We start from the raw sequence: 20803 nt of genomic DNA, 5'->3' as shown, positions 1-20803 counted from the left end.
CCCATTGTCCCCTTCCAGCTCAGCTTTGTCCTCACCACCACAGCGTCACCAGTGGGTCTGAAGCGTGTTCTCCCCCTGGATACCTGCCCCATGAGCCATGGATCCAGCTGGCAGGGATGGCTCTGTCCCTGTGCCAGCCACAGCAACCAGCGGCAGCAGCAAAGGGAGCTGGACGGTGCCAAATGGAGCTGCTGGGACTGAGATTTCCCCCTTTTGGGGGAGTGGGATGGGAATTCCAGCTCTTTTCCCTGTCCCAGTTGTGGTTTACACTCCGGACCAGTGGCAGTGGCAGTGGATGGGCTCCTGGGGCTGTCTGGGGTACCAGGGTCCATCTCCATGGGTGTGATGCGAGAGGCTCATCTCACACAAGCTAAGGGGGAGGGAAAGATCAAACAATCCGGATTTCTATGGCAGGGGCTGGACCTGGATGAGCTTTAAGGTCCCTTCAACCCAAACCATTCCAGGATCCCATTAATTTGGCTTTTCCACTCTTGTCCCCATGCTCCAAACCCTCATTTCGGTGGCGACAGCACCAGGCCTGATGCAGCCCCTGTTGCACTCCTCAGCTCCTCACATCCCTGCTGTGACATCCCTGGAGCTCTCCATGGAAGCTGTGACCTCTTGCCATGCTGCCTTGGGATGCAGGATGGGAGCTGCAGGGCTTGGAAGCAGCCACAACCCCAAATCCATGGGGATTTTGGTACCTCCAGCAGCTCCCATCAGATCCCACCTCCCCTTTGCTTCCAGGGGCTGTGCTGAATGAAGGGGACACAAGGCAGAGGGTGAGCATCCCCAGGCTCTGCATGGATTGGAATGGGGAAACCTGCCTGCAGTAAGAGCCCAGGGCAACAGGAGCATCCCAGCTTCTTCCTCCAAGCACTCTTCCTCCTCCTCTTCTGCAGGCATGGTAAGGAATTGCATGGACAGAGCCATAGATACCCACAGGAGCATCAGGGGGTAACTGGGAGCTGACTGCAGGGAGTGGAAGATGCTCTCATTGCAGGAAACTTGGGCAGGATCTGAGTGCCCAGAGGGAATCATCCCCAGCAGCATCACCCACCCCTACCTGGGAATCCTCCATCCCCCTGCTCTCCTGCTTTCCCTTTTCCCTCTATTATGTCCCAAGGGATAAACCAGGGAGCAGCCACATTCCAAAGTCTCCTCATGACAAGCACCAGCCGTATCCATCCCTCCATCCCTCACTTTCCTTCCTGCATCCCAGGGGCTGTGCTGTGGGTGAGCTGACCTGCATCCCAGCACCCTGCCCTGCCCATTCTGCATTCCCCTACGGATAGGGCAGCTGTTCCTAAATGCTCCCTATAGGGATGAGCTCCTCAGCTCTCCTGGAGCTGGCACTGCCTTCAGCAGCACGCAGGCAGCACGTGTGAGGGGCAGGATGTCCTCAGTGCAGCCGAGCAGCTCACTTGATGCAACCGCACATCCCAGCCAAGGCTGAAACGGGAGGAAGGGGTTTTCCCGGATCAGACATTCCCGTTTGTTCCCTGGCAAGCCCCGGGGTGAAGAATCCCACTCGGAGCCACATTCCGGGGCCACACGCACAGCTCGTGCTCTGGCACTTGGCTGCGCTCGTATCCCAGGTACCATCCAACTGGATACAGGACTCCCAGTGACTTTCCTGCAGCAGGAAAACCAGGATTCATTCCCTTCCAGCATCACCCAAACAGGCCACGGAGGTAGTTGCAACAGATTCAGGATGTCCTAATGACTTCCCTCTTCCGGCTTCCTGCAGCAGGAAAACTGGGATTCACTCCCAGGCATCATTCAAACAAGCCACAGGCTTAGTTCCAATGGGAAGCGCCTCCATCATGAGTCTCTGGCAGGGGAAAGCGCTGCCCCTTCCCACCTTCCCACTGCATCCCATGTCTTCCCAGTGTCTTCCCAGTGCAAGATCCTGCGCTGCAACTCGGAGTACGTGGCTGCCACACTGAACCTGCGCGGCACCGACCGCGGCACCGGCTACTGCGATGCGCTGCGCTCCTACTCCCGCTGCACCCGCCGCACGGCGCGGACCTGCCGCGGGGACCTGGCCTATCACTCCGCGGTGCACGGCATCGAGGACCTCATGATCCACAACAACTGCTCCAAAGAGGGGCCCACGTCCCCCCCCCGGCCCCGGCCACCCCCCAACCATCAGGGCTTGGAGCCACTCGCAATGTGTGACTATGAGAAGAGCTTTGTCTATAAGCATGGTCAAGCGCCACGATACCAGCACTGCGCCGCGTTCGGGGACCCCCACATCCGCACGTTCCATGATGACTTCCACACGTGCCGGGTGGAAGGCTCCTGGCCACTCCTGGACAATGAGTACCTGTATGTGCAAGCAACCAGCTCGCCCGTGGCCAAGGGCTCCAATGCGACAGTGACCAGCAAGGTAACGTTTGGGATGCTTGGGGATGGTGGGGATGAAGGAAGGGCTTAGGGTGCTCCCTATACACTCTGAAGTGGCTGGAGGGCAGGTAAACACACATAGGAGCAGCAACGAGGGGCTGCAGGAAGGAGTGGGATGAAGGTCCTTGAGGAGAGGTTCCCAATGGAGCTGCATGAGCTTTAAGGTCCCTTCTGACCCAAAGCATCCTATGAGTGTAGGAAAGCAGGAAACATCCAAACAGGTTGCCCAGAGAAGCTGTGGTTGCTCCATCGAGGCCAAGGTTGGATGGGGCTTGGAACAACCTGGTCCAGTAGTGGCTTTAGATGACCTTAAAGCCCTTCCCAACCCAACCCACTCTGTGATTCCATCATTCCACAAGGGACTGTGCCAGCAGGGGGAAAGCTGGATGAGGGATGGGACCACGACCAGCAAGACCAACCCCATTGCAATGCGCTCTCTTGCAGCTCACCATCATATTCAAGAACATGAAGGAGTGCATCGACCAGAAGGTCTACCAGGCAGAGATAGACAACCTGCCGGCTGCCTTCGAGGACGGCTCGGTGAACGGCGGCGAGAGGCCGGGCGGCAGCAGCCTGGCCATCCGCGAGCGCAGCGCCGGGCGGCACGTGGAGATCCATGCGGCATACATCGGCACCACCATCGCGGTGCGCCAGGCCGGCCGCCAGCTCTCCTTCTCCATCCGGGCGGCCGAGGAGGTGGCAAGAGCCTTCACGGAGGAGCAGGACCTGCAGCTCTGTGTCACCGGCTGCCCCCGTAGCCAGCGCATCTCCCGTTCCCAGTGCCGCCGGGGACCGGTGGCGGCAGAGGTGGCCAGAGCCCTGTGCAAGGAGATGCTGCCCGTGGAGGACGTCTACTTCCAGTCGTGTGTGTTCGATGTGGTGACCTCTGGTGATGCCAACTTCACCATGGCGGCACATGGAGCCCTGGAGGATGCCAGGGTCTTCCTGCCCAATGTGGAGAAGCTGCACATCTTCCCGGCCGGGGCAGGCTGCTCGCGGGTGTCTTCGTCTTCCTTCCTCCTCCTCATCCTCACCTCCAGTCTTTGGGTTGTTCTGTTGCACTTTTAGCTCCGGGTGGGGGTGTGTAGAACTCAGGGGACACATCCTGCCCTTCCACCAGCCTGCCCATAGGGGTAACATGTGCTGGCTCCAGACCTGTGCCTTGCAGGTGGAGATAGATCAAGCGCTTCCATGGCAAGAAGGAATCAGAGGCCTTTGGAGTGAGGCACCGGTTGCACTGACTGAACCCAGCTCCTCTCCTGAAGGCAGATCTGCTTTTGGGTTCCTTTTCCTAGCGAGGACATTGCAGCCATAGCAGAGAAGAGGAGATGCCCGGGATGAAAACCTCTCTGCCCCTCAAAGCCTTCCCATAGCCTTGCATTTCTCCAGTGTTCCTACATCAGACCTCACCCAGGAACCCAACAGATCCAGGAATAATGAGCTCAAAGCCCAGTTTTAAGCAGACAAAACTTGTTGTTTTGTGGATCTGGGCTCTTTATCAGCTGCTCGCAAAGCGATGCTGGAGCAGAGCAAGGCAATGAGTGGGTGAGTGGAGCGCTGAGATTTTGGAGCTGGGTATCAACTGTTCTGGGCTGTATCCTCCTCTCTTGGGATCAGCACCATGCTGGTTTCCAGTGTTGGGAGCTGCGGGATATCAGGTCTCTGACCTTTCAGGCCATTTGCTATTGCCCCTTCTTGCCTTGGCACTCGATGGATCCAATCCTGGACTTTGGACCAGCTCTGAGTCCCAGGGAGGAAAAACACGCCTTGGTGTCCTTGTCACTGTCTCAATCCAACCTGGCCCATGGGGTTCACTTGCAGAAGAGGATTAATAATGGAGACCCACAGCTCTATCAGTGGGCAGATAAATGCAGAGGGGAGGCCCAAAGAGATGTTTAATGTATGGAAGAGGTTTTAAGAGTTCCATATGATAAGAAATCTTTGCCGTATGCAAAGACTTCTCCTCCCATTAAAGAACTTGGAACCAGCAGAACCTTGCAAAGCCTTTTGGAGGCAGAGAACTCCAGGGGAATGAAAGGGATGCAGGAATGGATGTGCCAAGCTCTAGGGCTGCTATTCCAGCTCCCATTTCCCATCTGCAGTTCCCTTGCTCAGTGGTTTGGGTCTGCTCATCCCCTGGTTCTTCTGCAGGGAGCACAGAGAGTCAGTATGGGAAGATGTCGTAGATCCCTCAGCATCTTCCCTCCTCCACACAGGGACAAGCGGGAATGTTGCTCCATCTCCTGCTTGCTGTTCACTGATCCCCCAAGGTTCTGACATTAAAGTGTCTATTTTTGAAGCCCTCATTTCCTGTCATCTGTGTCTTTATCCCTTTGCTGGGCAGCAGCAGGTGAAGATATTAATATCTCGCCTTCCACCCACTGCTCCTTTTAGCTCTGGAGCCGCTCGTGCTTTATATACACATGCACTGAATGAGGAGAGGACGCCAAGCAGCCCTGCACTCCAGCACGTTCCCATGGGAGCAATGTTCTCCCTAGGGATAAAACCCAGCGCTGATCGTGCTGCAGCTCCTTAGAGAACCAGGATTCACTTGGTCTTGTCATAAAAGGTGCGACACTTCCAGGGTGAAGGGTCTGTAACAGCACCCAGGGATGTTACACAACACCCTGGTCATGCCACAGGGACACATTTGATGATGTGGGTTATGATGATCCTTTAGATTTTGGCCAATCAACGGGAATGTTCTAGGGAAAGGGAGGTTTTCCTAATGGAGAGATGAGGATCTGGACAAGAGAAGGCTCAGGGGGGCCCTGATGGCTCCCTACAAGTGCCTTACAGGAGCATGGAGCCAGGAGGAGCTGGGCTCTGCTCCCAAGGAACAAGGGATGGGACAAGAGGGAACGGCCTCAAGCTGCACCAGGGCAGGTTTAGATGGAGCTGAGGACCAATTCCTGCCCCAGAGGGTGCTCAGCATTGGAACAGGGCTGCAGGCACCAGCCCTGCAAGGGTTCCCAAACCATGTAGACAAGACCCTCAGTGCCATGGGTTAGGGTTGGGAGCAGTTGGACTTGATGTCATCTTGAAGCTCTTTTCCACCCTGGTTGATTCCTTGATTCTCTGATCATGGGAATATAGATAATATCTCCTCTTAGGGCTCCCTAACACTAAACTATACAAGGAGCATCATCCCGAGGCTCCTTGAAGAGACGACTTTGGCCAGTGCCCTATGGAAGAGCTGGAAGAGACCCTAAAATAGACCATGCTGACGGCTGAAGCTCTGGTTGCGCTTGGAGCAGCTATTGGGTACCCACAGCACATCACAAGGCCACCTCACATGGGAAACAGATTAAACCCGAGCTGCAGCATTGAAGGGGACAGCGCCTATTGTGTCCTCTGCAGAAGCCCTTCCAGAGCCCCATGAGGGCTCTTTCCAGCCCTGGCAGACGGAGCCTGCACTAAGGGAGTGGAACATAGGCGCGGATCCAAGCACCCTGATGTCAACAGGAGCATTTCCATTGACGTCAGTAGGCTGGGATCGAGCCCTCCCATGGCCCGGATCGTGTCACTTGCTAAAACAGACACTAGCATCTTCCACAATGAGCCCACTTTGGGCCATTGAGCATCCACACACCCAACCTGGGCTGCTGGAGCAAGGGAATTCCCAGCCTGGATCCAACCTGGACTGCCTGCTCCACTTTGATCCCATCTCATTCCAGCTTCTAGTAAGGAAAGACGTGCCAGGGCAGGAGGTGTAGCAGCCAAACCTGCTGCTTCTATGGTTCATAAACTACTCTGACCATCATACACATTGAGCAGTGTCACCAGCAGGGAATAGGGATGGGGACAGTGGCTGAAGCATGGGATGTTTCCTCATGTTTCTCCTCATTTGGTATGGAAAAACCATCTCAGAGCACAGAAGGGAAATGAACTGGAGATAAACTGCCAGTGGCGTTTAGACCTATGGAGACCCACATGGTTTTGAGCCTCTCACAGCCATTTGCTCCTTATAGATGCCCAAAGTAAAGCTCAGTGCTAAACATACACATGGAGCATCCTCAAAGCACAAGGGATTGGCTCAGGGCAGCCAAACTGAGACCAGCCTCACCTACCCATGGTGCCTAGGACAGGGCAGACCAAATACACCCATACCCGAGTCTTGTCCGTGTATCCCACCCGGGTGGATGGGGAATTCCTCCTGTGTCATTCCCGGCCAGGCCTCTAGATGTCCACACAACCCAAAGGACGAGGAAGGGACTCCCTCACCCCCAAACCACCACCGAACGCTCCCAGGACGGTTCCATCCCAGCCTGGTTTTGCTGGGATCAATGGGGGTGAAGGAGGTCAAGGAGGGGGTCCCCACCCCCCAGTTTTAGCCACCCAAACTGGTTCTCTACATCCACATCATCTCTGCCTGATGCTGGGGGTGAGCATCTCCAGTGAGGGTCCCCTTGCTCCCATTCACACACTGGGAGCCTTGGAGTAACTTTGGGTGCTAAAAGGGAAGAAATCCCCCATTTCCCTGCTCTCCCAAGGCACAAAGGGATGAAGCAGGGATGGAATAACGGGAAACCTTTTGTTTTACGCTGCTTTTCCCCCCTTCGGGCCACCAAAGGCAAAGGGGACCCCGTGGACCGGTTCGGCCACGAGAGGAGCTGGTTTTGCTCTCCGAAGGGGAAGGTTTGGCCGATGGAGCCCAGGAGAGGTCACACTCTCCCAGCGGGAGGAAAGAGCTTAAGCAGAGCCGGGAGCAGATGATGGACACGGGACTTTCCACGCTCGGCTTCAAATTCCTCCTTGTTTATGGCTCCATTCAGGCTCTCGTCACAGGCTCCGGTTCCAGCACTGGCTCCTCTGTTCCAGCACTGGCTGCAAGAGGAGTGACCACATCCCACCACAGCAAAGAGCCGCCAGTGGCTGAGCTCTGGATTCCGGGAGGATTTCTCCCTGTTCAACACAGGGAAAAGGGGATCTTGATCCATGGTCCAGCCACAGAGCCCCAGGCATCCCTGTATTCAGAGTCATGGGTTGGGAGGGCCATTAAAGCTCATGTAAAGCCAAGGGCATGGGACAAGCGGTGGCCTCCCAGGAGCCACCCAAGCCCTGGAGCCGCTTGTTTTCCAGTGGAATAGAGATTTATCCATCATGTTCCCTGTGCACAAACAACCTCGCCAGAGGAAATGCCTTTTCCAGCCCCGTTCCCGACCAGGCACATTCTGTCCCATTGTGAATCCCTTCCTGCCCCACTCCTCCCCTCCTCACTGCCTGGAATTTGCTGGAAGCAGCCATATATGGTGAAAAACATGGAGAAAACTCTATGGAGAGGCTACAGCTCCGTTATGGATCCACTGTGTATCCCAGGTCGGGATCCTGGTGCCAGCTGGGATAAAGGACACTGTGCCGGGAGAGGAGTTTTGGCTCCCGATAAGCTAAACCAGGGAATACCCACTAAAGAAAGGCTCTGTCCGCACCAGGCTTATCTCCTGAGCGGGATCCAGACGGATGGTGGGAATCAGGGCAGTTTCCAGGGATCAGGATCAGCTCCTCCTGTGCTGCCCAGTTCCTCCTCCATGACCCACACAGCAGTGCCAGCTCCCCATGAGTCACCCCAGGGCCTGGCTTCTCCCTCAACCCAGCCCCGAAGCTTTGAAACCCAGTTATTCCCAGTGCCTAAGGCAGCATTCCCGGCTATCCAAGCAGGAACACTGGGACAAGGCTCTGGCCATTCTCTTCATCCACCTTTGCTCACAATTAAGGTGGGGGGGATGCTCCAAGCAGCATTCCCTGTGGGAAATAAGCTGAAATGGAAGGAAAATGCCTTAAAACAGCTTAGGAAGCTCCCAAAAGCTGCTCCCTAGAATCCCCAGCAGCTTCTCTTCCAATGCCCTTGATGTGTTTGAAGGGGACACTTTGAAGCTTCCTTGTTTTCACAGTATAGAATTCCTCAGCTTTTCCAAAGCCCTTTGCTGAAGCCAAGGTGGGAAACGTGAAGCGTGTCCCTTAGGACACTATGGAGCGGGCAGGAATTGCCAGCTGGATAAGGGTTAGGAGAGCAAAGGGCACGAGCTGATTGACAGCTAAAGAGAGGACCTGGGCTATGGAACGTGCCTTTGACAGTGTCTTTGGCAAGCCGAGGCCTCCATCATCCTTTGACATTGCTGGAATGTGCTTTACTGTCCACGAGCAGAGCCAGGGGCTGGATACGGCTTCCATGGATAGACGGGCACCAAAGGAAACCGGAGAGGGAGAGCGTAAACAGGGCTCCTATGGCACAGATCCAAGCCGGGGGCTTTGGGATTGAATAACCCAGAGCTGGCAAGGATGGAAAGCAGCATTTCTCCTTGTTTTGCCAAATCAGAACAAATCCATTCTTCATTAAGCCAGCATGTCTTTCCTGGTGTGCAGTGGGATCTGATGGGGTGAGATCGCTGGCACCAGGGAAGAGGTGCAGATCTTCCATGATGGACCCCATTGGGATCTATTTGCTTCCAGAAAGGGAATGTGTCCTGTGGCTTGGCAGGAGAACAGTTTATACCCTGCACCTTATCAGTTTATGCTATCAGGTGTGAATTGACTCCGGGGGAAGGACTGGATAAGACTGGATACGGAGCAAGAAAAACAAGGAGCGTGCCAGGAACATAGGGACAAACAAGCTCCAGAGGACAATGGAGACAACGAAGCACTGAACTCCGTCCTATTCCCCATGCCGGGTGGAGAGGCCTCAGGAACCCCCGTTTTCCATCCTTGCTCCCAAACCCCCACTGGTTTCTTTCCCATTTCCTGAGCTGTTAAAGGATTAATGGCTTGGAAAACCCAAGGGGCAAACCAGTCCCCACTTGCCCCGGGGGGATAACTGTGCAGGGAAACGGGCTGGGAAAGCACACTGGGGGGTTTCTTGGTGTTGAAAGGCTCCTATGGGGACAATGCACTGTCCTGATCCCCAGATCCCAGCTGGAAAACAGGGGGGAAGGGGCTGTGCTGACCATGGGGTCTGGGGTTTGCCACCTTTGTCTCCTTGAGGAGCAATACATCCACCCCATCACGTTTTATACAGCACTATGGATGGGGAGAGGCCTCTCCAAAGTGAGGTTTCGATCCCCAACCCCAAATCCACCTTTTTTCACCCCAAATAATTGGGGGGGGGGGGAAGGACACACGGGGATGAGGGGAGACCAAGGCGAAATGGGGGAACACCGGGGGGCACTGGGGAAGGAGAGAGGAGGGGGGAACCCCCTTTGGGATGACGGCATCACCGGAACCACTCCCAGTTCACCCAGTACAGAGCGACCCGGCCCGAACTGGGTTCGGCTCCCCCCGCCCTCCTGCCTGGGAACATGACATCCTGTACCCTGCTCCCCATTGGCCACCGACGCCTCCAGTTCTCGCTCCCCATTGGCTCACCGAGCTGTCACTCCGCCCCCTTCCCCTTCTCCCCCCCTCCCTCCTCTCCGCCGAGCACGCTCACCTCCTCTTCACACGCTGTCCACGCTCCGCACCCTGCGCTCTGATTGGCCAGCGGGCTTGTAAACAAGGCGGCCGCAGCCAATGGCGGCGCTGATCACGCGAGCAGCACGCCTGTCCACGCGCCCTCGCTGTGGCCCCGCTGGCAGCCACAGGCGCGGGCGGGGGCGGGGCCGCCCGGCTGAGGCTATAAAAGGGCCGCGGCGGGCGGGGGCCGCCTCAGAGCGCTCTGGAGCGGCGCAGAGAGCGGAGCCTTGTGAGGCTGCGGACGGCAGAGCCCCGGGTTCGAGACCCAAAGCAACCGGATTCCTCGTTCTTTTCCTCCTCAAGAGGCGAAACCAGCTCCTCAGCCATGGTGATGTTCAAGAAGGTGAAGACCTTTGTGATGACCTTCAGTGAGCCGGACAAGATCTACTGCAGCGGGGAGAAGGTGGTGGGACGGATACTGGTGGAGGTGGCCGAGGTCACTCGTGTCAACGCCGTCAAGGTGCTGGCCTGCGGGGTGGCCAGAGTCAACTGGACCAAAGGGCCCCAGCAGTGCCGGCAGGAGATGGAGTACCTGCGGTTTGAGGATGTCCTCACCCTGGAGGAGCAGCCCACTGGTGAGCAGATGGGGAGGGAAGGGCTGGAAGGGCTTTTTCCTGGTTGGGATGTTCGGTAGTCATGGTTGAGTTGTGCTGAGCAGCCTCAGGGGGGTTGGATGGTGGTGGAATCTTCAGAGGAATAAGGATGTTCATTGAAACTTGTGCGACAAAAGGGCTTGGCTAAGACAGGCTCAAAGTTGGGAAGCTGAGAGCTACAACTGAAGTGTAGAGAAACTATTGGGTGTTGTGGGGGAACAGGCATGGAGTTGGCTTCAGCTGGGGAGCCTCACCCAAGGGCCAGAGGCTCTTCCTCTGGGCATGGAGAGCTCTTTCTGCAGCGCTCCCAATGGGAAGGCACGAGCGAGGGACGTGACAAAGTGTCCCACCAGATAACGGGGGTGAAGTGAAGTCTTGGCGATAGAGAGCACTGGGAGCAGGGTGTTGGCTGCAGCCCATGGGGAAGTGGTGTCCCAGCCTCGGGCAGGGATGTTGTAAGCAGTGAGGAGGAGGCACAGGGCTGTCCTGGGGGCAGGTGGAGGCAGCTCTTGGCCAACAGCTTCCTTTGCTCCTCCCCTGTGTGAGCAGAGCTGAGGGGAGCACTGAGGAATGAAACTGAGCCTTCTCACACTTCTCTTCCCCCTTTTCTTTCCCAGATGGGGACGGCTCAGTGATCCTGAGACCCGGCAACAAATACGAGTACAAGTTTGGATTCGAGCTTCCCCAAGGGTAAGTCCTTGATGGAACGCTGCTTCCTAAAATGGGATGGGGATGGAGAAGAAGCTTCCTGTTGCCTTAGCTGTGCATGACAAGCCTTTTGTTCCACAGCCCCCTGGGCACCACCTTCAAGGGGAAGTATGGATGCGTGGATTACTGGGTCAAGGCTTTCCTGGAGCGCCCGTCCTTTCCCACTCAAGAGATCAAGAAGCGCTTCGAGGTGATGGACCCAGTCGATGTGAACACTCCAGAGCTGCTGGTAAGTGCTGGTTGTCTCCAGGCATCCCAGGGAAAGGAGCCCTTGGGCAGGGTCGCTCCGACCTCTAGCGTTAAGGCTCCTCTAATGGGCTTTGCTGCTGAGCACAGATTAAGTACTTAGTTCCTAAGAAGCCCTAGTTGCTACTAGCAATGTACACCGGGGTGGATAAAGGGAAGTGCGAGACATACCTCATGGGGAATTGGAAGCTTTGCTTGGAAAGCCCAAAGGAGCAGGATGGGAATGGAGGATGGGTCCCACCTGGGTAACAATCTCTATCTTCCACAGTCTCCAGTGGCTGCCAAGAAGGAAAAGAAGGTGTCGTGCATGTTCATCCCCGATGGGCGCGTGTCTGTCAGTGCTCAGATCGACAGGAAGGGGTTTTGTGATGGTAAGAGCCTCTTGGAGCAGGGGAACAAGCAGAGCTGGGTGGAGGGGATATTGGAAGTGGGCATCTTGCAAGGAAAAGGCTCCAATCATAATAACCCAATGTGGTTCCTTCCTCAGGCGACGACATCTGCATCAATGCCGACTTTGAGAACACGTGCTCACGCATCGTGGTGCCCAAGGCAGCCATCATCGCCAAGCACACCTACCTGGCCAACGGGCAGACCAAGGTCTTCACCCAGAAGCTGTCCTGTGTCCGGGGCAACCACATCATCTCGGGCATGTCAGAGTCCTGGCGGGGCAAAACCATCCGAGTGAAGAAGCTCAAGCCTTCCATCTTGGGCTGCCACATCTTGCGTGTGGAGTACTTCCTGCAGGTGAGCACCGCGGGTCCCTGCTTGTTTTGGGGGTGAGGCCTCCCCGTCCTTGGAGCCCAACATCTCTTATATATCCTGGTCTTACCCTCACAGATCTACGTGAGCGTCCCGGGCTCCAAGAAGATCATCCTGGAGCTGCCCCTGGTCATCGGCAGCCGCTCGGGCATCGGCAGCCGCAGCTCCAGCATGGCCAGTCAGGCCAGCTCCGAGATGAGCTGGGTGAACCTCAACCTTCCCGATGCTCCTGAAGGTGAGTGCTGAACCCCACAGCTTGGGGCTGGGGATCTCGGGGGGTGCTGGGGGTGCAGCATTGAGCTCACGGCTCCCTCCATCCCTGCAGCACCTCCATGCTACCTGGACATTGTCCCTGAGGACCATCGCCTGGAGAGTCCCACCACTCCACTGCTGGATGACACTGACAGCTTCGACAGCCCCATCTTCATGTACGCACCCGAGTTCAAGTTCATGCCACCACCCACCTATACGGAGGTGAGCGGGGTGAAGACAATGGGATGGTGTTTCCCATTGGGATGAAATAGATCCCTTGGGATCTACAGAGCCCGCTCTCTTTCCTCCCTCAGGTGGATCCCTGCATCACCAACAACAACGTGCAGTGAGTTGAGGGTGACTCTTCCTGCTCTTTCTGGACTGCCGCCGGCCGCCGCGTGGTCCCAGCGCCCTGCCCTGGGCAGTGGGCATGGAGGAGGTGCTGCAGCATCCTTCCGAGCCTGGATGTTCCCTCGGGATCTTGCCTTGCCACCGGAATCCTGCGGAAAAACCAGTCCCGGACTCCTGAGGTGCTCCCCTGGAAATGAGGGAGCCTCGAGGTGGAGGTTGCAGAGGCAGGAGGGAGGAGAAGAGGCAGATCCAACCCAAAGAGACTTGATTCCCAAGCAAAATCAAGCCAGGGACACTGTCCATAGGGATATAGAGCTGCCTCTGATCCAGTTTGATCCACCGTCCTCAGGGACCTCGGTTCTGTGCCGGGATGTGCCATGAGCATAGTTGGTTGTTGCTCTTGAGCGTTGTTGCTGCTGCCACAATAGAGAGGCCACGATGGAGGGAGGCCTCCTGTGGAGGCTGAGTTGTTCCCGAGTGCTGGAACCAAACTCCATCGGCTCTTCCCTGGAAAGAGGAAGAGCTCTGGAATCCGGAATGCCTCCAGTGTTGGCCATAGGGCAGCAAGTTCTTTTTGTACTTGTTTTGTAGTTAGTTTGGGGGGGGAGGGGAGGAAATGGGCTCTTTTGTACCACTGACACTGTGTGCCCCTGTGGGGTGACGTTTGTAATAAAGATCCAGTGCGATTGTCACAGCCTCTGGAGTCATGGAATGGGGGGGGTGGGAACGGACCTTATAACTCACGGGCAGGGACCCCTTCCACTGGAGCAGCTGCTCCAACCCCTGTGTCCAACCTGGCCTTGAGCACTGCCAGGGATGGGGCAGCCACAGCTCCTCTGGGCACCCTGTGCCAGCGCCTCAGCAACCTCACAGGGAACAGCTTCTGCCTCAGAGCTCAGCTCAGCCTCCCCTCAGGCAGGTTCAAGCCATTCCCATTGTCCCATCCCTGCATCCCTTGTCCCAAGCCCCTCTCCAGGTTCCTGCAGCCCCTTTAGGCACTGGAGCTGCTCTCAGGTCTCCCCTTCAGGAGCCTTCTCTTGTCCAGGCTGCCCCAGCCCAGCTCTCTGAGCCTGGCTCCTATGGGATCTGCTCCAGCTCTCGCAGCAGCTCCGGGGCCTCCTTTGTCCCCCCAGAGCTGGAGGCAGCACCTGTGGGGTCAGGGGTATCCCGTTATTCCTCAAAGGAACAGTGTTCCCATCCCGGGATCTGCAGCTCCCTCTCCCTGCGCTGTTTTCTATGGGATGTGGGTGAAAGTTCACGCTGGATCGAGGAACGGGACAAGCAGAGGAAAAACAGCCTCGACCTTGGCTCCGCTCCTCACCCTTGTCCCAGTTGGCACCAGGCCTGGCTCCGCGGTGACGGCTCCCACCGGGCCTCAGTTTCCCCAGTGCTGATCTCCATGCAGGGCTCAGGGAGCTCTTATCTCTGCCGCACCAGCCGGGGCAGGGACCACAGGAACACGGGTGCATCCCACAGCTCCCTCCGGGCCTCAGTTTCCCTCCCTAGGGTCACAGTACCCATTGCTCCAGGACCATGGCACCCATTGCTCTGTCTCCTTGTGTGCCTCAGTTTCCCTCCCCGGGGACACAGCACCCATTGCTCCAGCTCCTTCCATACCTCAGTTTCCTTCCCTAGGGTCACAGTACCCATTGCTCCAAGACCATGGCACCCATTGCCTTTATTCATGCCTCAGTTTCCCTCCCTGATGTCATAGCACCCATTGTTCCAAGACCATGTCTCCCACTGCTTCAGAGCCACAGCTCCCATTGCTCCTTCTGTGCCTCAGTTTCCCTCCCAGGATCATGGCTCCCATCACTCCAGGACCACAGCTCCCATTGCTCCTTCTGTGCCTCAGTTTCCCTCCCAGGACCACAGCTCCCATCACTCCAGGACCACAGCTTCCATCGCTCCAGCTCCCTCCGTGCCTCAGTTTCCCTCCCCAGGGGCACAGCTCCCATTCATTGCTCTGGAAGCACAGCTCCCATTGCTCCAGCTCCCTCCGTGCCTCAGTTTCCTTCCCCAGGACCACGGCTCCCATCACTCCAGGATCATGGCTCCCATCACTCCAGGACCACAGCTCCCATTGCTCCCCTTGTGCCTCAGTTTCCCTCCCAGGACCACAGTTCCCATCACTCCATGCCCATTCCTCCCTTTGCTCGGGCTCTGCCCGTGCCGCAGCCGTGCCCCCCCTGTGCCGCAGCCGTGCCCCCCCCCCCGTGCCGCAGCCGTGCCCCCCCCCCCGTGCCGCAGCCGTGCCCCCCCCCGTGCCGCAGCCGTGCCCCCCCCCCCCGTGCTCTCCTGGGCTCGGCTCCAAGCGGGTGAGAGGTCACTCCTGCTCCAGGCCAAGTATGGGCAGGAAGAGCCGAGCCCACGGGGGGGGCGGGAGGGGGTCACGGCCGTCGGGACCCCGACAGGGACCCGCACCCCTCGGCGGTGTCCCCCCAATGTGATACCCCCAATGGGATGTCCCCCCATTGAATGTCCCCAATGTGATGTCTCCAATGTGATCCCCCCCGTGGGATGTCCCCCCAGTGTGATGTCCCCACAGTGAATGTCCCCAATGTGATGTCCCCCCCAATGTGATGTCTCCCCAATGAATGTCCCCAATGTGATGTCCCCCCAATGTGATGTCTCCCCAATGAATGTCCCCATTGTGATGTTCCCCCAATGTGATGTCTCCAATGTGATCCCCCCAATGGGATGTCCCCACAGTGTGATCCCCCCCCCATGAGGTGTCCCCCCATTGAATGTCCCCAATGTAATGTCCCCCCAGTGTGATGTCCCCCCCAATGTGATGTACCCCCAATGAATGTCCCCCTCAATGTGATGTTCCCCCCAGTGTGATCTCCCCAATATGATCCCCTCAATGTGATGTCCCCCCCAGTGTGGTGTCCACAATGTGATCCCCCCAATGGGATGTCCCTCCAGTGTGGTGTCCCCAGTGTGATGTCCCCAATGGGATGTTCCCCCAATGTGATGTCCCCCCCAGTGCAATGCCCCTCAATGCGGTGTCCCCTCTGTATTGTGTCATTCCCCCCCCCCGGTGCTTGCCCCAGCCCCTGGCATTGAGCCTGTGCTGGCTCCGGCCGCACTTCCCAACCACTTCCATTTGCTTCCAACTCAGCCAAAGGTCCTGGGACAAACAGGTCCCGAGGAGACAACGGGGGGGGGGGGGGGGGGGGGGGGGGAACTGATCGGGCCCCCCCTCAACCCCTTTCCCATGGGATCGGCTGCAATCCCAGCCCCAATTCCCCTCTTCCCAGAGCTTTTCCAGCTGCTTTTGTTCCTGGGGATGGGGCTGGATCCTGCCCCGGGGGAGCGGGATGGGGTTGGGATGGGGTTGGGATGGGGTTGGGATGGGGTCGAGGGGTGGGAATGGGAACAAACGTTGGATTTATGGAGCTGCTGTTTCCCTGTGGGTGTTTATGAGAACGGGCCATAAACAGGAACCCGGGGGGGGGGGGGGGGGGGGTAATGCACATGAGCCCCACGTGAGCGGCTCCTCCTTGTCCCAGCCTTGTTCTCGCACAAACAACTTCCCCTTTCCCCATCCAAATCCCTTTTCCCCCAAATAAAACTCTTTTTTTCCCCCAAAAATCTTCTTTTTCCCTCAAAAATCCTCCTTCCCCCTCCCCCAACCCCCTTTTCCCACCCAAAATCCACCTTTTCCTGCCCAAAATAACCCCTTTTCCCCCCAGAACCCCATCTTCCCCCCCCCATTCACTGCAATGAGCTGGGCAGGGGTCTGGGTCAGCCCACTTTGGGTTTGGGGGGGGTGACAAGGGACCTGTGGGACCCGAGATGTGGGGGATGGGAAGGGGGCGCAAACGCCGCTTCCCCCCCCCCCATTTTGGTCTCTCGGTGGGCTGATCCTGCACCCGTTGTGCTGGAGCTCAGAACCATAGGGGCTCATGGAGGGGGGGGGGGATATTGGGGTCCCACCCCCCCCAGACCTGGGACAGGCAAAGATGAGCCAGAAATAGAGAAATTCACTTTAATCCACCCAAAACGAGTTTTAAAAATCACAAGTATTAAAAAGCTGCTTCAAAAAGGGGGGAGAACACAACATGGGGGGGGGAGAACACAACACGGGGGGGGGGGAGAACACAACACGGGGGGGGGGGGAGAACACAACACGGGGGGGACACGACACTTTATGAGACCCCCCCCATCTGTAAAGCCACATCCCAAAGGGACAATCCCACCGCCCCCAGCCTGGGAACAAGGCCGGGGGGGCTGCAGGGGATCGGGATCCCCCCTCCCAAGTTGGGGGCAATGGGGGAACCCCATGAGCTGCCACCACCGGGGTGTGCCCCCCCCCTCTATCCCTGGGGCACGAGTGCCCCCTGGCGGCTGAAGGTGGTGGTGATGGGAAGGGTGATAGAGGACACCCCAATGTCCTGGGGGGTGACAGAGGACACCCCAATGTCCTGGGGGGTGACAAAGGACACCCCAATGTCCTGGGGGGTGTGACAGAAGACACCCCAATGTCTGGGAGGGTGACAGAAGAGACCCCAATGTCCGGAGGAGGTGACAGAGGACACCCCAATGTCCTGGGGGGGGTGATAGAGGACACCCCAATGTCCTGGGGGGGTGACAGAGGATACCCCAATGTCCTGGGGGGTGACAGAGGACACCCCAATGTCCTGGGGGGGGGGGACATAGGACACCCCAATGTCCAGAGGAGGTGACAGAGGATACCCCAATGTCCTGGGGGGGTGACAGAGGACACCCCAATGTCCAGAGGAGGTGACAGAGGACACCCCAATGTCCTGGGGGGTGACAGAGGACACCCCAATGTCCGGGGGGGGTGACAGAGGATACCCCAATGTCCGGAGGAGGTGACAGAGGACACCCCAATGTCCTGGGGGGGGTGATAGAGGACACCCCAATGTCCTGGGGGGGTGACAGAGGACACCCCAATGTCCAGAGGAGGTGACAGAGGACACCCCAATGTCCTGGGGGGTGACAGAGGACACCCCAATGTCCGGGGGGGGTGACAGAGGATACCCCAATGTCCGGAGGAGGTGACAGAGGACACCCCAATGTCCTGGGGGGGTGACAGAGGACACCCCAATGTCCAGAGGAGGTGACAGAGGACACCCCAATGTCCTGGGGGGGTGACAGAAGACACCCCAATGTCCTGGCAGGGTGACAGAGGACACCCCAATGTCCTGGGGGGGTGACAGAGGACACCCCAATGTCGGGGGGGGTCAGTAGACAGCCTCATCCATGTTGTCATCGCTGTCAGCACCAAAGTCCTCCCCATTATCGAAGTAGGACATGATGTAATCGGTCTCCTGGGGGGCACATGGTGGGGTCAGGGGGGGACACGGGGGTCGTGGGAACCCCCACCCCACCATGGCCACTGCCGTCACCCCAATGGGGTTCTACTGCCCCCCCCCGGGCCCCACCTCACCTCTTCATGCTCTTCCTCATCGTACTCCTCTTCCTCCTCCTCCTTCCCTTCCTCCTCCTCTTCCTTTTCCTCTTCCTCCTCCGATGTCACCTCCTCCTCCTTCTTCTCCAGACTCTGGGGGGGGTCCCACAGCGTTATGGGACACCCCAAAACCCAGTCCTGTGGGGGGAACCCCCCCCCACACCATTCACCATCAATACCTCCAGCTTCTTTATGGTCTCCTCCTTGTCGAGCGCCACGCGCTGCTTGCACTTGGGAACGAGGATGGTGGCTCCTGCGGGATGGGGGGCAAAGGGGTTAGGGTTAGGGGGGCAAAGGGGACACAGGGGGGACATGGGGGGGACATGGGGGGGACACAGGGGGGACATGGGGGGGGGACATAGGGCGATACTCACGGTTCTTCCGTAGCCGTCGCACCCGGATCTTCAGTTCCCGCGGCAGCCGCCTCCAATCTGTGGGGCAGAGCAAGGGGATGGGGAACCCTTATCCCCCCCCCCAAGCCCCTCCACCACCCTGCCCCCCAAGGCCCCCTCCCTTGCCCCCCTTGTGTGTCCCCCCCAGGCCCCTCCGTGTCCCCACCTGGGTTCCAGTCAATGGCGCTGTCAACGGGGCTGGAGATCTGGTACTTGTCTGAGTAACGCTCTATATCTGTGGGGTCCCATAGGAGGATTGGGGGGTGTCAATGGGGAGCTCCCTGCAGGCTGGACCCCCCCGACCCCCCCCATCCGGTACCTCTCCGGGGTGCCCCCGGCTTTATGAAGTAGGGGAGGTTCCTCATGGCCCCCCTCAGCTCCTGCTTCAGCGCTAACATGTACTCGCCCTCCTCGCCCCCCGGCAATGGGACCGCACGATGCTCCAGGGGCTGGGGGGGGGGGATCAGGGCATTGAGCACATCCGGGGTCCCAAGGACCGAGGATCCCGTTCCCCCCCCCCCCGTTCCTGCCCCATGGAACTCACCGGGAAGAGCGGGGAGGGCTGGAGCGTGGGGGGGGGCAGCGCCTCCCCCTTCCCGATGCCCACGGCCTCCACGTTGAACGTCATCTGCCCCCGGCCCCGGCCGCGGCCCCGGCTCGCCATGGCTGGGGGGGGGCGGGGGGGGCTGGGGAGGAAGAGGATGGGAAGAGGATGGGATTGAGGGAGGAAGGATCCCGGGAATGATGGGGGGCAGCGGGGGGGGCACGAACCCCCCCCCCCCCCCTCCCGGGGGGATCGGAGGGGACGAGGAGGGGTTGGACACACGGGGAAACCCCCCCACCCCCCCCCTCCCGTGCCCGATCCCTATCCCAATCCCGATCCCGATCCCGATCCCAATCCCGATCCCGATCCCAATCCCGATCCCGATCCCGGACGCGCTCCGGTTCCTCACCCCGCGCATGCGCAGCCACTCCACGTGTGTCCGGGGTCGCTACGGCAAAGCAACGCTGCGAAAGGGCGGCGCTGATTCGCGGATGGAAAAGCCAATCAGAGGGGAGGAGGCGGAAAGGGGGCGGGGCAAAGGCGGGGGAATGAAGGCATGAATGGGGCAGGGGAGGGAGTGAATGGGAAGGGGGCCGGGACCGGGATCGGGACCGGGATTGGGATCGGGATCAAAGGTGGGAATACAGAAGGTCCCTGCTCCTCACCCCGCTGCCCTGGGGCATCTGAGCCCCGCAGCACTGTAGCCTCATAGCCCCATTGTGACGTGGATGCACAGCCCCATGGTTCTCCACACCCCCCTCCCCATCCCCACTGCCCCATAACCCCCAAAACCCCCATACCCCATGGTCCCCAGCCCCACGGCCGCCAGACCCCCTGCTCCCCCCCCCCCCCCAGGCTCTCGCTCGCCCCCACGCAGGGCTCAGCGCAGCGGGGACGGTTCTGGCTGCGCCGCCGCCGGGTGATTCATCCGGATCCAGCCAAAAATAGCGATGCAGGGGGGGGGGGGGGGGAAGCCTCCGAATAACCTCCGCTGCCTTCCCCCCCCCCCTTCCCCGCGCTACGCCAGCGCCGGGCCGGGATGGCAGCCACCGGCCGATGGCCCCGACACCTCCATCAGCCCCGCAGCACCTGGGACCGGGACCCATCGCCGGGGGATACCCAGCTCCGGTCGCTATGGTAACAGAGGAAGGGATGGAGGGATGCGGGAGAGAGGGGCTGTGGGGGGTGGGCCCTCTTCAGGGTGTTTCCCCCCCCCCCCAACGGGTATGGTGCGGCCCCAGGCACCGGCTCGGTGGCCGCTGGTGTCTTGCTGGGGGTTGGATGAGGACCAGCCGGGGGGGATATGGGGAGGGGGTGTCCCCGGTTTTGTTGGCTGGGCAAGGAGACGAGGAGCGGGATGAGCTGCGGTCGCCATGGGAACGCATGCAGGGATGCAGGAAGGGATGGGGGGTACAGGCAGGGATGCAGGAGGGGATGGGGGGTACAGACAGGGATGCAGGAGGGGATGGGGCTACAGAGAGGGATGCAGGAGGGGATGGGGGGTACAGACAGGGATGCAGGAGGGGATGGGGATACAGACAGGGATGTAGGAAGGAATGGGGTGTATAAACAGGGATGCAGGAGGGGATGGGGGGTATAAACAGGGATGCACAAGGGGATAGGGCTACAGAGAGGGATGCAGGAAGGGATGGGGGGTATAAAC

The 20803-nt window shown here is 58.8% G+C and overlaps 3 protein-coding genes across 4 annotated transcripts; 2 read left to right on the top strand and 1 right to left on the bottom strand.

The window, feature by feature from the left end:
- Positions 1 to 1888: 1888 nt before the first annotated feature.
- On the top strand, positions 1889 to 3477 carry HJV (hemojuvelin BMP co-receptor). Its single transcript, XM_031046695.2, has 2 exons — positions 1889 to 2392; positions 2854 to 3477. Exons 1-2 carry the CDS (start codon positions 2084 to 2086, stop codon positions 3475 to 3477), a joined length of 933 nt encoding a protein of 310 aa, XP_030902555.2. The 5' UTR covers positions 1889 to 2083.
- Positions 3478 to 10063: 6586 nt separating this feature from the next.
- TXNIP (thioredoxin interacting protein) lies at positions 10064 to 13458 on the top strand. The gene is made up of 8 exons (XM_031046743.2): positions 10064 to 10430; positions 11066 to 11138; positions 11238 to 11385; positions 11671 to 11773; positions 11890 to 12146; positions 12240 to 12396; positions 12487 to 12635; positions 12728 to 13458. The coding sequence occupies exons 1-8, from the start codon at positions 10181 to 10183 to the stop codon at positions 12761 to 12763; spliced, it is 1173 nt and encodes a 390-aa protein (XP_030902603.1). The 5' UTR covers positions 10064 to 10180; the 3' UTR covers positions 12764 to 13458.
- A 3417-nt stretch (positions 13459 to 16875) lies between these two features.
- Positions 16876 to 19560, bottom strand: POLR3GL (RNA polymerase III subunit GL). Of its 2 annotated transcripts, XM_034071164.1 has the most exons (8): positions 19550 to 19560; positions 19141 to 19282; positions 18916 to 19045; positions 18763 to 18831; positions 18579 to 18635; positions 18384 to 18457; positions 18184 to 18297; positions 16878 to 18064 (listed from the first exon to the last, which is right to left on the bottom strand). In XM_034071164.1, the coding sequence occupies exons 2-8, from the start codon at positions 19258 to 19260 to the stop codon at positions 17978 to 17980; spliced, it is 651 nt and encodes a 216-aa protein (XP_033927055.1). In that variant the 5' UTR covers positions 19261 to 19282; positions 19550 to 19560; the 3' UTR covers positions 16878 to 17977. The 2 variants fall into 2 exon arrangements, with proteins under 2 accessions (XP_033927056.1, XP_033927055.1); XM_034071165.1 differs by lacking the exon at positions 18916 to 19045 and having other exon boundaries at positions 16876 to 18064.
- Between the last annotated feature and the right edge of the window lie 1243 nt (positions 19561 to 20803).

The sequence above is a fragment of the Melopsittacus undulatus genome, chromosome 20, assembly GCF_012275295.1.
Source record: "Melopsittacus undulatus isolate bMelUnd1 chromosome 20, bMelUnd1.mat.Z, whole genome shotgun sequence".
NCBI classification, from domain to species: domain Eukaryota; kingdom Metazoa; phylum Chordata; class Aves; order Psittaciformes; family Psittaculidae; genus Melopsittacus; species Melopsittacus undulatus.
Note: the sequence above shows the minus strand (reverse complement) of the source record. Positions and strands in the feature narration are given on the sequence as shown.

Excerpts from the sequence above, each read along its gene's own strand:
- HJV (XM_031046695.2), top strand. The coding sequence starts at position 2,084 with ATGATCCACAACAACTGCTCCAAAGAGGGGCCCACGTCCCCCCCCCGG. Across the intron at positions 2,393-2,853 it reads ATGCGACAGTGACCAGCAAG|CTCACCATCATATTCAAGAA; the intron begins GTAACGTTTGGG and ends GCTCTCTTGCAG.
- TXNIP (XM_031046743.2), top strand. The coding sequence starts at position 10,181 with ATGGTGATGTTCAAGAAGGTGAAGACCTTTGTGATGACCTTCAGTGAG. Across the intron at positions 11,386-11,670 it reads TGAACACTCCAGAGCTGCTG|TCTCCAGTGGCTGCCAAGAA; the intron begins GTAAGTGCTGGT and ends TATCTTCCACAG. Across the intron at positions 12,636-12,727 it reads CACCACCCACCTATACGGAG|GTGGATCCCTGCATCACCAA; the intron begins GTGAGCGGGGTG and ends TTCCTCCCTCAG.
- POLR3GL (XM_034071164.1), bottom strand. The coding sequence starts at position 19,260 with ATGGCGAGCCGGGGCCGCGGCCGGGGCCGGGGGCAGATGACGTTCAAC. Across the intron at positions 19,046-19,140 it reads AGCCCTCCCCGCTCTTCCCG|CCCCTGGAGCATCGTGCGGT; the intron begins GTGAGTTCCATG and ends CCCCCCCCCCAG. Across the intron at positions 18,065-18,183 it reads ATGAGGAAGAGCATGAAGAG|GAGACCGATTACATCATGTC; the intron begins GTGAGGTGGGGC and ends TGTGCCCCCCAG.